The 17,080-nt window shown below is 36.0% G+C and overlaps 1 protein-coding gene across 2 annotated transcripts in view; it reads right to left on the bottom strand.

Moving 5' to 3' along the window:
* Positions 1–679: 679 nt before the first annotated feature.
* LOC149141539 (serine/threonine protein phosphatase 2A 55 kDa regulatory subunit B beta isoform-like) overlaps positions 680–17,080 on the bottom strand; it is an 88,372-nt gene continuing 71,971 nt past the window's right edge. The window contains exons 10-14 of one of the 2 annotated variants that reach the window (XM_089448831.1): positions 7,592–7,660; positions 2,516–2,607; positions 2,139–2,216; positions 1,830–1,903; positions 680–1,591 (exon numbers count right to left, since the gene is read on the bottom strand). In XM_089448831.1, the coding sequence (XP_089304957.1) occupies positions 1,455–1,591; positions 1,830–1,903; positions 2,139–2,216; positions 2,516–2,607; positions 7,592–7,660 (450 nt within the window). In that variant the 3' untranslated portion in view covers positions 680–1,454. The remainder of the gene's footprint in view (positions 1,592–1,829; positions 1,904–2,138; positions 2,217–2,515; positions 2,608–7,591; positions 7,661–17,080) is intronic. The other variant, XM_089448832.1, reaches the window with a different exon arrangement.

The raw sequence follows: 17,080 nt of genomic DNA, 5'->3' as shown, positions 1-17,080 counted from the left end.
TAAAAGGAAAGACAACGCTAAACTACTATAATATACTCGGGAGAAAAATTTTAAGGTGACGGGACCATACAAGAAATCTGCCTACAATGAAAACAAAGCTTCCCCTTCTTTAAAATAAAATTGTATCTACCATCAACCACAGTAACATGAAATTTGCAGTCAACCACAAATGCAAAAGCTTCACTGTATAGGACACCACTGCAAAACAATCATTAGGTATACCACTTCACTGGTAAGCAATCTTTACAGAATACAACTAAGATGCAAACCAGTAAGAATACAATTCAGTTATGCCAGCATATAAATTGGCCTCAGAAATGTCATAGTTAATGCCACAATAGGAATCCAACCAGTAACATTTTTCCTTGTGTAATAGGGCGACCCCAAGGCAGACAGTGTAAATCTAATATCCAGAAAATTGTCAAAAATCTGACACAGAATTTCCTTTACACGAAACTTGTGCATCAAAACATGCTCACTGCCGAAAATGTACATGTACCAAATCGTACAAAGAATTTTGGCAATCAAATTTACTAGTTGGTTGTCATACAGTGTTTTAATATTATTGCAACTTGACATAAGCTTAATGCTGAAAATGTTAACTATCAAGCTGCCATTATAGGAGCCACATCCCAGTTTACATTGAAGGAAACACATTTCATACAAAGATCACCTCCGGTAGTTTTGGAATTCAATGTAATTTAAATGAATTAAATGACAAATGATGTATCAAATAAGGTATGCATTCCTCCCAAAAAAGGAGTAACTTCGGCACTTTAGTTACACGAATTGACTGCTTGTCCTAAAAAATCAATGAAAAAATGTGGATGTCGTGATTGCATTTGGATCTTAACTAAAAGTGTTGTTACATGAAAGCTGCTCCAGATGTGCCATCAAAACCTGTCAATCCTTTGCAAACCCTTGAGTGTAGATCTTAATACCTATCCTCATACGATATGGCATATATTTTCACAGAGGTAAGAACGGATGCCAGTAAATCTTTCAAGCCTTGAAATATCATCAGACTGCCTGATGATTTACCCCAAATGACAGTACAATCTGAAAATTTGGACACCTCGTTTCAGCCTAAGCTACATCAGTGACCTCTTAAATAGTGATAACTGTTAGATACATTCTCAGCCCATGTATGAACGCTACAGAAAATTAAAATTGCACCCATTCCGAAAGAATCAACATTGAACCTGATTACCAAATTATGCCGCTTCTCCCGACAGATAAGACAGGTACTTCATTGATAAAAGGCTTCTCGCAGCCTTTATAGCTTGGGATCAGTAAATGAACATGCTATGAGCTATGATCGGAGGCTCATATAACAAGTTCTTGAACATAAAACGTTGCATTAAGCCTGGAGTTTTGCTGGAACTGCTCCACAAATGATGGAGACGGAAAAAAAAATCACTTTCTTTAAATACTTCAAAAATATTTTTTTTATTTTAGGCATAATACATGTACAAGCTATTCGAAGCGGCACAGGCAATGACATTTGCTGTTGGATGCCATGCCAAGTGAAGCAACTTTGTACTAAAATCATAACCGCCTCCATTCATCTCACTTCCTGGGCTCTCATTTCCTGGTATAGCAAAACAATCAACGAGTGTTTGAGGATCAGAAAATGAACAGTCCATGGCCATAGTATTCTAAACTGATGAATTTTTTTATGAAATAAGAACAAATAAACAAAAAAGCAGATTTAGAAAATACGAAGAAATAGGTTCCATCAGAATAAACTTGAATGGGCAAGCAACGAGAGAACACAACCAAAACCAAAGACTAAAAGACGACCAAAAAATTAAGCGTAATGTAACCACCTCGTCTATTGCGGACGCGAGCAAGACTCGTAAGAGATCTTGAAGTCTTAGAAGAGGCCTGTATGTTCCGTCTTCTGAGACAAACACCAAATAAAACATACAACCAAGGAAAACGATGGCGACATAGTTATTAAAACAAAACGATATTCCAAACCTACTGAGAATCAACAAATTAATGGTAGGAAAAACAGTGTTCAGAATATCCCAATTGAACTACTTAAAAGAAAATCAACAAAAATAAAATATAAATAATAACACTGGAGATATATTTCAACTTGCTTGGAAAATACGAGGGCAAATATAACTTACCTATTGGGAGTTTTACTAGCTTCTAATGTGGTTGCCTCTTCACTAGAGGGAACACTACCAAAAACTCGAAACAGGTTGCTGTTGAAAATACAGGAAATAAAAATTCAGAATATGAAATCCTACGACTGATAATTCCACAAATCTTCCAATTCATTAGTTGTACTAATGGCATTGTACAACAAGAATATATGCGAACCACCAACACATTATAAAATTCAAAGTTCAGCAAAAATTGTTTTCAAATCAATCAGGCAACAGGTTGACAAGCTGAAGCCTGAGAATGAATGAAGATTAAAAATACCTAAAGAATATAGATATTATTGGACAAAAATATAAATAATAAGACATTTCACAAGAAATATGTTCAACGTACACACCTGTATGAACCAGTTGCGACACGAAGTCCATCTCCACTTAAACAACACTCAAATTTGTCGAAAATTGAATCATTTTCATATAAATCACATAACTGCATAAAACGATAAGCCAGCCCTTCAGTAATCTTCAGACCATAAACTGAGGAACTAAAGAGTTTGCGTTAGATATTAAATAAATTCCAGACTAACACAAGTCCAGAGTGCGAACATAAAAGTCACATTTTTCATATTGATTATAGAAAGGTGAAAAATAATAAATTACTATATGATTTTAGATGAGCACTAAAAGGAGATGTAGCATGCGGAGTGTATGGAACTGTAGTGCACAGCATGCATACATGATCGCTATGAGCTTTCATAGAAGAATGCCTAGTAATTATATTGCACATGGTCTGTAGAAAATTATAGATTCTAACAGACTAACCATATTTTCAACATTACTTTAAAAACGGACATGAGAATTACATGTCACATTTCAGGGAATAAAGATTTCTCAGCTGAAAGCTGAATGAAATGATCTAGATTAAAGAACCCATTCAGAAAATGTTCAGCAAAAGCCGTACCAAGAATTGGATGGTCATAACTGGACTAGAAAACTGAAAAATAAATCAATAAGAGATTTCAAGTTTGTAGCAAAACAATACTTAATATGCAGAAGTATATGAGTACACAACACACATCATATGTATGTTACTCGGTTACAATCTCTATAGGGTTAGAACTTCAAATAGATACCTAAATTTTCAAGCCATGCCAAGAAAAAGACAGGAATTGCATGCATGTAGACAAATGAAAGGATTCCCAGCTCCCTGACAACTGGATGATAAAGGTAAAAGTGATGTATATTGAAATAAAATTGCCGAGATCTTGACAAAAGGTTCCAACAGGAATCACATACTAAAAGCACCAACAAAAGGTTAGGAGAGTCCGAGAGTCTAACACTGCAAAGACTCAGTAATCTTGGGGTTCAGCAAAACTCAGTTAAAGAATCAGTAAAATTTTGCAAATAAAAACTATAACATAGAGGAAATTTAGTACAGAAAAAGTAATAATGACAGTGTTGGACAAGTATTCCGAGTTTTGAGCAAGTCTTGACAAGTTTCCAGAATTTTTTATTGCTGACAAGTTTTAGCAAAGTACTGATTTCAGTAGCAGCTTGAACAAACTCCAACTCACAGTTTCTGGCCAAGTCTCCCAACACTAGCAACACAGGGAATTAAGGATTTTGGATTTCCCAGCACTGGACGACTGGATGATAAGTAAAAATGAGGTGCATTGAACTAAAATTGCCAAGATCTAGACAAAAAGGATCCAAACAGGAACAATTTAGTAAAACCATACCAAAAAGTGGGATGATCCTGATACCTAACTGATTTTAAATTAGGGGAAGAAAATGAATTTCCCAAAAATCATCCATAGTAACATACTCACAACTAAGCACAAATTTGTCCAGAATTAACTGAGAAGCAAAGTGGACGGAATGTCATGTTACCCATCTAGATCCATCTTAGCTCCAGATCTATTAAGCACCAACAGCAATTAAAAAACACAATTGAGATGCAAATCTCACGGTGTTCAAAAGATCCTGACATAAAATGTATTGATGCTGGTTCTGAACTCATTTTTATAATGTTATTTTTTATACAAAGATTTGTTAATGATTATTATTTACCCACATTAGAGTCATTATTAATATATTTTTAGTGTTGTGTAAACATATTACTTCCTGGTAACAGATCCTGCACATTGCTTGTACTTTATAATCTGTAAGGTGGACCTCCTTTGTTGTCACAACATTTTGATTATTTCATTCACTGGTATCCATTTCCGCAAGTTTCAATCCAATTCTGCAATTTGGACTAAAGTTTCAGTCTCAGGAAATCAAGAATTTTTCAAGGACTGTTGAATCTGCAAGCTCAGGTAAAGAGATACAGATTTGTTTAGGGCATTGATAGCTTCCTGTGCAAAATGTTAGGGAACTTCTAAGAAGGAAATGTTTGCATAACTTCTCTCTTCAATATTTGGACTAGATAGCAAATTACAAGTGAGCTAGTGAGCTAGTGACCTCAGTGAAGCTGCAAAGCTGTTCTTTCAGACACTTGATGGTTCATGGCTTCTCTCCTGGACATTCGGACCCTAAGGCCTAGAACAAGTTAACAGCTGAGGACCTCTGTGAAGCTGAAAAAGCATTTCTTTCAGACAACAGGGGTGACTGGTGTCAACACAGGAACAATTAAGACGGGACACGCTCATAAAGAGCATAAGACAATAGAAGATCAGACCCGGCTTAAGTTGACCACCCTAATCCACCTAGGGAAGCACAAGATTATATAAAAGGGATGCATGGTGGACAAGTAACAAAACCTGTTTAAAGTGGTTGCAATAGCAAGTTATAGCCAAGGTTGCAGTAACAAGTTTCTCTAATGGAGAACAGTTGCTTAATGTGCAGCAATTTGCAGATGACTATGTATACAAAAGATCAAACAAAGTGTTGTAAAAGGAACAACACACTCCCATAATATCTTTGCTAAAGAAACAGGTGCAGTGTTATAAGGACCGAACCAGACAAGCCAGTTCGCACTGGTCCGGCCATTTTGAGGCAAAAACCATTTCGAACCAGTGACTTGACCCGTTTTTGTCCGCTTTGGTACAGTAAAGTCACATAGAACATAGAAAGTGGGACCTGTTTTGCTTTTTTTCTTTTAATGTTTGTTGTAGTTGGGCACTAGCCCATAATAGGTGCTTAATATTCAAACATATGGCCCTACTATTGCTATACATTTCATGGTAATGTTAAATTCTTAAAGTAAAAGGGCGTCCTTTTACTTAAATTTTTAACATTACCATGAAATGACTTAGGATGTTTGAATGTGATTTTGACCTCATTGGATTTCATATGGAGAAAGTAGCATTTTAGATCTCACTCAAAATCTGGTAGACTTAACAGTTTTCCAGGATTTCAGGATTGGGGGGATTGCAACACTACATTATATTTTCTCATGTACGAGGGTATGGAGCTAGTATTTAATCAAGAGCACCAAGCCCCCTATGTACCTTGATGTTAGTGGCATTGGTTGTTGAACTCCTCTATCATGATCCTACTAAAAAAATTACCCATCACTCAAACAAAATCTTGACTAGACATGCTATGATTTTTTTATCTTATTTTAATGCTTAGAGGGTGATATTGATGACTAAGATCCCAATATAGGCAATGATTTTGATGATATGTAGGTATTTGTTGTAGCATAATTTTTTTGTATGCAAAAGGCCATGTGGAGCTTGTTTTCTGATGTATTTTTGGTTTAGAGATGGATTGCAATCAGTGTTATTTTGATTATGTGCACCCTTACATGCTATATAAATGAGAACTTTTGCTTATTTGTACATAAATGGTTTCGACTCATATGGATACACATGAATATATATGTTTTTCTTTAAAATTTGAACATTTTATGTGTTTTTGGTTGACCGGTTTTTTGGTCCAGTTTCTTTACCAGTTTCTGTACGGTTCTGACCAGTTCCAGGTCTGGGGGGTCTACTGGTTCAATGACCGGTCCAGTTCTGATAACTATGAACAGGTGTAGAGGTTAGTAAGAAAAGGACAGGCCCTTATTATTGGATGGAAAGTCCTCCCAGACTGGCTTTTCAAAAAACAGACAATTATTTAACCTAGATAGATAACAACGCACTTAGGATAACTTTGCTATTAATATGCAACCAGCAAAACTGTGAAAATAGCTAGTTGAAAGATATAAAAAAATTTACAGAAATGGTACATTTATGATATATCACTAGCAGGGAAAATAACCAGTTGATATAATCCTAGTAGCTTGCTGCTAGACGTATGTTACTCCTCTTGCAACTTTCCCCTCTAAACCAGGATTTAGTTAGTTGGAGAAGCTTCTTATGCAGCTCCTTTGGGAAAAAAGGTGGTTGAGAGGCCTCCTGCTGATAGCATGGAACATTTGTACAATTCCTAGGGAGGCATGGATTTTTGGCTTGACCAACATACAAGCTCAAAGGGTGATGTTGGCGGCCAAGAGGAATGTAGGAGTTATGAATGGGAATGATTCCTGGCATGTTCTTGTTATCCATTGCATGGGCTATGCTGTCCATGTATGTGGCACAAACTGTCCTTTCTGGAGTTGTCATGTGGTAGAAAGACCTACAATCTTTCATCTCTAAATTCCCAATGTCAGACGTTCAAAGAAGAATTTGACATGTATCATTGTATGGCAAACAGTAAAGAGGGAATTGCACAGGACTTCGATGGACAAAAGAGTCTATGTAACTAGGCAGCAAGATCTATATGGGCATTCCCCTCTAATAGGGATTGATTTATATCCTTGTTGCAGGAAGCATACTAGATAAGAGAGTTAGCTTAGAGAAGTTTACACACCTGAGGAGATGTGTGGGATAAGGAGACGGGAGGCTGGTTGAATTCAACAGAAGTTAATTGTTTACATAGGGCGCCAACTGCTGACAAACAATGCTTTCTACAGACATCTAAGGCTTCTCCATATTCCAGTATTATCAAGATAGATTTGATTTCCGAACGACAAATTTCCAGAGATTGGAGGTAGTCTTATAATGACCCTTTAATGGATTACAAAAAGGGATTGCCATCATAATAAATCTTTCTAATTAATGAATCTTATGACCACAACCAAATCCAGGACATCATAACATTAGAGTACTTTACTCTGGCCATTTGATTTTAATTTTAAAACTAACTACATCCATCTACATCTGCACTGTATTTAATCTTTTTGAACATTGTAATACTCCATTTAGTTGCATATCTCTCCAACTAGATGTTTAGAAATCTTTAGTGATGTATTATGAGGAAGATGGTAAAAGCATTCCCTTGGCTAGATTTGACATCTTAGCAATCATGTTGAATTGAGCAGAACTTGTTTATTGTAGTATTCTACTTTCTACCAATCAAAAATATTATGGATTAGTTAAATAATTACTCGTAATGAAAACTCAAACCATATTGGATGCTCAGATCAACTTTTAAAAATATCACAAACCATCTAGAGTATAAACTCTAATGATACAGGCACTAACCTTGGGTCGTAGATATTCATGGACTCTGAATGTCGCAACTGGCCTAGATTCCATGTTTATATCCCATAGCTGCAATATAAGACGGAAAAAATCAAAGAGGATGGTGATGTAAATCACACCCTAATAAAGAGGGAGAAAAAATATATCTTTCTTGCCTGAAACAAATTGCTCACAGCTACACAATACATACAAACTATTAACAATGAACAACAAAACAATCTCAAATATCAGTTTTACTGTAAATTTGCAATATTCTAACAATTAAAAATACGTAGAAATTGACATAAACAGTTTTTTACCACACTCAATCCTATCTGGAATTTGACATTATACTTGATGTTTGGTTGATCATATTCACTAGCATAGATCCCAGATCTTCATCCCGGATCTATTAAGCACCAAGAGGGATCAAAAAAGGCATGTTCAAACATCTCACTGCTTAAAAGATGCTTGAGACCAAATATAAGACCATATTTTGGACTCCATGTGCTGCACATTGCATAGACCTCATGCTTGAGGATAAAGGCAAAGTGGAGTGGGTGAAAAACACTGTAGAGCATGCCAAGTGCATTACAAAATACATTTACAACCACTCATGGGTATTGAGCCTAATGAAGAAAAACATTGGGGCAAAGAGCTTGTTAGGCCTGCAATTACGAGATTTGCAACTCACTTCCTCACGTTGCAATGTCTCAATGGTCAACATAAAAACTTGCAGAAAATGTTTTCCTCTGAAGAATGGTCTGAATCTCGATGGGCTCGTAGACCAGATGGAAAATACACCAAAAAGAAAGTGTTAGACAGTTATTTCTAGAAAAGGTCTGTAGAGCTTGTGAAAATTACCGAGCCCCTTGTTAAGGTGCTAAGGATGGTGGATGGGGAAAAATTGGCCATGGGCTACATTTATGAGGCTATGGATCAGGCAAAGGAGCAGATACGGGGAGCTTACAAGGACAGGTTAGCTAAATATGGTCGTATATGGGAGATCATTGATAACAGATGGAACAATCAACTCCATCGTCCTATACATGCAGCTGGGTATTTTTTGAACCCAAAGTATCATTATAAAAATCGGCTAGAAGATCTGCATGATGCGGAGGTCAGAGCTGGATTGATTGATTGCTTGGAGCGCATGGTCCCTAACCATGCAGACCAGTTGGAAATACATAGACAACTTACTGTTTTCACTATGGAAAGTGGTACTTTTGGCAAAGATGGCAAGAGATGTGGACCAACCAAGTAAGCAATTCCAATTTCCAATTTGTTTTTCTTTTCAAGTTAAAATTGTTTACGTTCTTTACAATTCAAATTATAAACTAAGTTACTAATTAATGTCTTTTTCTTTGCAGCACATTGGTGGGAGTCATTTGGTGGCCAGTGTCCTCAATTGCAAAGGTTTGCAATTAGAGTCCTCCGTCAAATTTGTAGTGCTTCAGGTTGTGAGCGAATTGGTCTGTTTTTAGCGCATACACATGAAGAAGAGAAACCATTTGGAACAAAAACGGTTAAATAATCTTGTTTTCGTGCAATACAACCTTCGACTGAGGAGGAACCAAATGATGAGCAAAACAACTGATCTAGATCCCATTGTGTTAGACGATATTGATCCAACATCAGAATGGGTGGAGGAGACTGGAGATCCTGTGTTTGAGGCTGATTTTGATATCTACATGGCTTTAGCGGGGGATGAAGCAGATTATGTGGCGGCATCAGAACCAGGATCAGTAGCGGCATCAAGGAAAGGCAAAGAACCAATGGGAGGCACTAATCGTGCAGATCGACAAACTTGGGCTTCCATTAGGTCCACTTCTATTGCTATTTGTGGCATTGATACTGAGTTTGCAGATCAAGCTGAGGCATCCTCAGACTCTGAACCAGATGATGTCTATGTAGCTCCTAATGATGATCCTGTAGCTAGTAGTGGTGATGAACTTGATGATTGATCATCTGTACATTGTAGTCTTGTAGTAGGCCAATGGCCTCATAGCTTGCAGCATTGTTTTTTGACTTTATAGGCCATTTAGAGCCCATAGATGATAGAAGTGAGAAGTTTATAAATTTGTAGCACATAAAAAAAATTAATTCACGGACAGCAGTCAAATGAGGAATTTTCAAGTGAAAATCCTTACCTGGAAATGCAAACTAGCTTCCTTAGCCTCCTCTTGAAGATGGCAACTCCACTGATAGCTACAAACTATCTCCAAAATAGCTCCAACTCCAACTCCAAGATGACTACTCCGGCAAAAACTCAACACTCTCCAAGCTCACAAACACTCGTAAACACTCCAAATTAGATGTGTGAGACAAATGAGAGGGAGTGGGGCCTCTTAAAGGCTTGGAGAGGGTGTTTTTGGAGGGAAAGCTCCCCTAGTTTCAAAAATGCGTTGACTGGGTTCACGGTTGAAAAACTAGCCAGTTCGGTCCTAAACCGGCCAGTTAGGACCGGTTAGCTGCCTTTTTTTCCACAGAGGGTGTCTGACCGGGTCTTTTGACCGGTTCCAACCAGTGGGCCTGCTAACCGGCTAGTTAGACCGGTAACCAATTAGCTAGGCCGGTTTTGAATACTATGGCTGGAAGTGATTATTCGGCCCTCTAGAAAATTTTCCTTGCTTTTCGAAGTTGAATCAACCTCCTTCTCAGTTGAATCGAACTGTTTACTAAAGCACCTGTGCAGCCTCTCTGTGGAATAGTTTTGCTACTTGTTGCTACCTCTCTGGAACTAGAAAAATTCCTCGAAACTCGTTGTCTTTGCTCCCTCACTATCTTTGTGTCCCCTCTGGCTCGAACTCTCTCTCCTCAACTACTGGATGCTCAATTTGCCAAGGAAATCGATCTCTCTTGTGTGTCTATCTCCAACCCCATCAACCTCCTCTTATAATCCCTCACTGGCGAACCAACGGCCATGATTAGATCCCCATCAACGGCTAAAAGATCATCTGAGTTGATCCATGTGAGTTTCTAGGGAAATCTCACATTTCTCAATTAGTTCATTTTAATTAATCACACTTCTACTAAGTTGAACTTAGGCAATATTTAATTATTGATTAATTATCCTAATTAAGTCATCTCTAGGTGTTTATCCTGAAAAAAAAAATGGGTTCTGGATATCTAGTGTTTCTTAGCCTATCTGACCTAAGGAGACTAGAACACTTGTACGATGCTACAAAAACTAACAACATTAAAATAAAATATTACATCCAAATCCTAAAACAGATCTCAGATTTTATCAAAAACCCAAAGGAAACATATTCAGACTATAGATATACTGTGAATCACTCATTTTTCATTGTTTTCAACGCAGCGATATGCAAATTGTGATAAAATAGGAATGTAAAAGGGTTTTGTAAGCTGTTTTGCAAGTATTCATTGAAGCAGCTCTTTTCCGATATTCCAACAGCTATATGCCTCCGTGAAGAGACCAAAGACAGCCAACTTCATACACAAGACCACTGAATATCTATAAAATAATTGCCTGCTTGACGATCTCAATTAGTAATGCAGTCTTATTAAGTAGTTTTGATAATTCTGGCTGTCCAGTAAGAATCGTGAATCTCTGATGAATAAATAAAGTATATTATTACCTTCAAACATTAAAATTTCAAAAGTTTTTCCATATTTGAACCCATTTTTAAAAGTCCAGCTGAGTCCCTCAGAGTTTCCAACCACTAATGTAGCTGACGATTGAGCCACTCTACATCCATATATTCCAGGGAAGAGGAGGGAACCTCACAAGGTTTTCTTTGGGACAACAAAAAAAACTAAATTAAAAGGTAATGAAATCTAATCAGCTAAGAAACAAGATGGAGGACAATGACCCTTCTTTAAAAAAATATCGCCATCTATAAGATTATTATATAATTGAAATCCAAAAAGAGAAGACTAACAGATATGTAAAACCATAAACTTTAAAACAATCTTACAACCTCATCCAGGATCATTCTTCATACCAAATGTGGGGCAATTCAACTCAAAACTAGGATGACCGTATCATGGCATATTAATCCCTTATATCTAAAAGAGGATCTCCAAAACTCATTCTCAAGAACATTCTGACAACGTCAAAACTGTTTTTGTGTAGTGAGGGATTACCTCCTTATTAGAAGAGTTGGTATCACCCATGTAATAGCAACATGACTTGTTGGACAAACGGATATTTCAATTCTCCACTCTAAAAGGCACATCACATCTACAGTGCCATCTAGATGATAGTGTTATCTGGTATAGATCTTCGGGAGTCTACTCTATCAAAGAAGGATAGGCTCTTTAACAAGACACCCCAGATCAAAATTAAGAAAATGGTTACAACTAGAACCAGGTCTATTTAAAGGAATCTCATCATTGATATTAACTTTTCCTCTACACTATTTGGGATACAGTAAGTCATCGACCCTGAAAATTTAGACAAAAATGGAAGCTTGAGCCCCTTAAGATGTGTACTTGGAAAAGCAGGTGAAGAAACATCTAACATAAAGTCTAGCACCACATACTCTCCAAAACATGACAGTTTTTAAATCTTGGAATGTTGATACTCCTAGAACGCTTTGAAAGAAGCCCTTGTTCAAGAAAAGCTCGGAGCTTTTTCTCCAGATAATTTAGTGAAAATCATGCCTATCTAGAAATGACTCCATCTTCAACCCTTGTCAAAATTAAGGAAACAATAAATTTTAAAGGAAATAGTAAGGGCTAATTTTACAAAGGAGAAAATATTTCACACCCTATAAGATAATATAAGCTTAATCTTTGGGTGTGCCACAACTTGGGCATCTGTGTCTTTTGCGTCCTTTAGGGTTTGAAGGCATCCATCATGCTTCAACAAAGATTCAATGGTTTTGACACCATTTTTGGCAAAGCTTCAAGGGTTTTGGGCTCCTTTTTTATTCAACTCTCGATCACCAATACTTTCTTTTTTATTTAGTTTAGAGGTTATATCTAGCACTGGAAGAATTGTGCCATATTTTTAGGGTTTGAAGAAATCGTTTGAAGTTTTTACACAATTAGGACTTCCAATAGGGCTGAAATTGTCTGTTTTTAATCAAACTTAGCAGCAATATTTTCTGGACAAGCCATAGCTCAAAGCAAAAATAGATGCCATTTCTAAATTCTATGTGAAAAAACACAGAAATAAATTTAGTTTTTCAAGATTTACCATTTTAACCCCTTAGATTTGTCTGATGATTATTAATATTTTTGTAAAGTTTACGTTTCTGAAAACCTTTGATTTTAGCATCTTTCAAAAATTTATATTGTTTGAAAGTTCCCATTTTGAGAGTAAAGCTTTGGAGACTATAACTTTGTCATACAACTTCTATTTGAGATGGTTTTTTCTAAGATGGCTAATATTTTTTCATTGCTTTCAATTTGCTTTTATCAGATCTAGCATATTCTATTTTTTGTGATCAAGTTTGCAGTTTCCTGTGTTCACACAATGACTTCCAAACTTGTAAACGTCACTAATTTAGATTGGAAAAGAAAGATAGTTGATGTGCTCGAAGGTAAAAACTTGACGGTGAGTCAATGGTGACATCCAAAAGCCTGCATGTGCTAAAGAGTTAATTGTTTGTGAAAATCCATGTGAACAAGACAGTCCTCATTGGACAAACTATATTAGAAGGCTTACAAATACTGTAATACATGTTGAAAAAATTGGTGCTAATGTTGATCATGTGTTTGATAGCATTGCACTCCTTTCATTGAATGACCAAAGCAACAGTCTCCATTGAACAAGTTCTTGATGGCATCATTTGTTTGGTGCTTTATTTGGCTCATGTGCATTTAGAACACTTCTTGAGCCTCTTCCCCATCTTGACAACATGGTTTGTGTGACTGGATGAATGGTTGTTGACGGTCGACTCTTATAACTTGTCAAATCACTTTCAGTTTCAAGTTTCAACTTGCTTTTGTTCCAACAGTGTGGTTTGTGTTCCAACTTTGATGATTTTGCATAGCCTTTGTTACAAATGGAATAGTGTCTACTTTGTTTTCTTCGCTAATTCTAAAAAGGTTCGTGCGAACTTCTTTGGAGTCTGGAGGAATGTATTAGTGCCCTCTACTTACTTTAGTGATTCTCAAGAGGCTGTTGTCAGTGGTTCATAATGGGAAAGTGGTTGTTTCAGTGTTGGTCCTTGAAGTTACGAAATTGTACACCTGAAAAATTTAACAAGGATCTGATTGTTGATGGCATTGTTCGCTTTCACTCTGTATTATATCCATGACAAAAGTGGAGATCATCTATCTTCCCATGCATACATCTTTGCTACCCTAGTCATGATTAGGGCGGATGTTAAAAAAATGTGGTAATATTGTCTAGTGCATTTGTCTGAAGTTATCATTGTTGGAGCTTTATCTACATGAACAGATTTAATGAGGTGTTGTTAATCTTTGTGGGACCATTTGTGTGGCACTTGTTACCTAATAAGCAAAGCTATGTGGCTCCTTCTGTCAAGAGCTTTTAATATTTGCTCTTCTTATTGCACTTACATACATAGAACAAAATATAATTACGAAGTATATTTTGTTCTATTTAGTATTTACCAACTAAATAGATGCATCACAGTTCATGCATGTGTTCTGAATCCTGATCATAGAGAGAATGCATAATTAGGGATATAATTATCACTATAAATGTAAAGCCTAGACACCTAGATTGTTAATCAAAGATTATGGGTCTAACAGTCATCTATTGTCAAGCAATATATGTTCCATTACATGTGAGAATGGAAGGGATAATGATTCTCTACAAAAGACACGAAGTCTAAGAAGTTAATGACTATATAAACCATAGATGAAAGCATTGTCAATTTCAAACCTCAAATGAAAAATCAGCCCAATAAAATCGAGATGTTATTTTATAGAAAAAGCAACAAAATTTGAGGAAAAAAAAGGCAAAAATCAAGGAAAATATTCATGCCAATTTTTTCCAGCTTAAATTGTCAATTTTGGTTTTTTTAACTCATTTGATGCTACAGTGGTTAGGGAATGAAAAGGGAAGGTGTTGGTCAACAACCAACCTTAGGAGGGCCAAACCATTGTTCTCATCACCATTAATGCTTAAAGTTTGTTATTTTTTTATAATAGCAAGGATCAAAGCCATTGTGGAAATAATTTTAGCAATGTACTTGACTGCCTTTCAAGACAACAAAGCTTGTTTATATTGATGTTACCACCAAATCATGGATTTGTTTCTTTTTCAACCTAGAAACATTTTTTCCCCTAAACAGGGACAACTCTATGGCACTAGATTTGGGGAGCATGGGAAATGGTCATGTTTGAGTTAATAGGTGGAGTTGAGGGAGGTATTGGTCATCCTACCTTGCACCCAAGATTGGGTGCAATGATGTATGTGGTTATCGAGAAGCTAATAATCAAAATAATTGTGTAAGCAACTGTGGAATTGGTGAGTTACTCGATCATCCCTTTTGTTGTGTAACTACTAGTCATTTGTGCATTTTTTTTGAGAAAATACTACATTTATACAACAAATAATCATGTACGAACAGGAAGCAGCTATCTTATTGCATCCATCCCACATGTTGGAGTTGTGAAGAAAGGTCACATTGTTGAGGGGTTTACAAACTTTGTTAACAAATATCATTTAAATTTCTTCAACTATCCTTCATATTGTTGGTCAATGTGTACTTCAATCCATGATGTCCTTCAAATGTTAACAATTTATTCTCAAACTTGCACATTATTTTACTTCCCTTTATTCCAAACAGCTGGTGCAACAACATGACACTATGGCAATTAGTAAGGTGGATGCAATTGAATCACCAATTAAAATAACATTCATGAGCTATCTTTTTATCACTATAAACTTCTAAAGTCCTAAACAAACTAGGTATGTAGTTTCTCAACGTTCATTCATACAGAAAAGGAAATCAGAAATCATATAGTAAATGCAAGCTGACAACAACTGTTCATCGTACAGCAATTTATTTTGAAGCAAGAATACTAGTGAAAAGTGACATTTCTTCTATATGTATGTGCAGCATTTGGTGCAATGAGGATTTATATTTTGATTGGAGGGTCGGATTGAAGGGGTAGGACACAAATATATTCCGGAACACCATCTATGCAAAAGGAAACCTTAAAGACAACTTCAAGTATTGTCTTGTATTGTCTTGACCAACACCTTCACCTATTGCAACACTATGATTCAATGGGAAGACACTAAAACACTAGCATATATGCATAAACTCATCCTCATGAATCTAGGTTATAAATTTCAACTGCCTTGTGTCTTTATGCTTAGATACTTCCAGACTTGAGAACAACAAAGGGCATATGAACATAACTGAAGACAAAATTTTCCAACTAACGGATTGCTAAGTATACACCTACCTAGACTCCTCTTATCTCAACCATCCTATATAAATGCCAAGTGGTACACCATGGTTTTGACTTATAATGATGAGATATATTTACATTTTTAATGTCATTTTGTATTGGGTGTCCACTTTCAAGTCCTTGACTGGACAGCTATCAGGGTTCAGTATTCTGTGTCAAGTTTGATGTATCACTTTTTATTTGACATCCACTACTTCATATATATGAATGTTTTCCCATATTTATGGGCAACTATGCTTTTTTGATGCTGTTGTTGGTTTATATGTTTAAAAAACTGAACAAAATAAATTTATTTTGTATTTTCTAATGCTTGTCATGATTTGCTGATTTTTATTGATTTTTTTTACCAATGTTGTCAAAAGTTGTATTTTGAAGCCTCACTGATTTTTTTCTGATGTCAATTTTTTCAACAATAATGTAAATTATTACCTGTTGAAGCCATAGATTCATATAATTCCTCTTAACGTGACTCTTAGTCTGTTTTTCTTAGCTTTCTATGTTTCAGTTCTGTATTTCTCAGTCAATATTTCTCAGGTCCTGATTTTAGTGTATGTATTTTGATCTTTGAATCTCTATGCAGAATCTTGTCTTCTTCTCTTTTGAAAAAGATTGAAATTCTGGGTATGATCAGGTTTTCATAGTGACCGCCCATGTCAGAATTCAAAGACTTAAATGTACTCTTTGGTTTTCAGGCAATACAAATCATTTACTTCACAATAAACTTGACAAAAAACCACTAATGTAAATTATTAGAAATTAATGGCTATATAAAGTATAAAAGACTATTACAGATGAAAACAACTAGCGAGAAATAATATTCATGAAGGGACGTCCTACCACCATGTCCACAATCATGTTTACGTGAGTTACATTTTAGGTTCTATCCTCATTCAATCCATGTGGGATGTGAGTGAAACATGTATAGATGTTGTAATTTTAAATGTGCCTTCAACTAACCCTATAGCCGTAATTACTAAAGTACATAATCTTCAAGGATTTACATTGAAGTATTGCAACAGTAGGGCCAACATTGAGTTTCCGCTAGAGGGGAATATGTAATAAGTTAAAACACTATGAGCGCTTCTAAATGAAGACTTGAAAAAAATGAAGGCAAATGTTCAGGTAACTATAGAAAATGAGAAC

Source organism: Pinus tabuliformis, chromosome X (assembly GCF_031772625.1).
Source record: "Pinus tabuliformis cultivar Carrire ecotype Pingquan chromosome X, CPIR1, whole genome shotgun sequence".
Classification (NCBI taxonomy): Eukaryota; Viridiplantae; Streptophyta; class Pinopsida; order Pinales; family Pinaceae; genus Pinus; species Pinus tabuliformis.
This window is presented reverse-complemented; position numbering and strand designations above follow the sequence as displayed.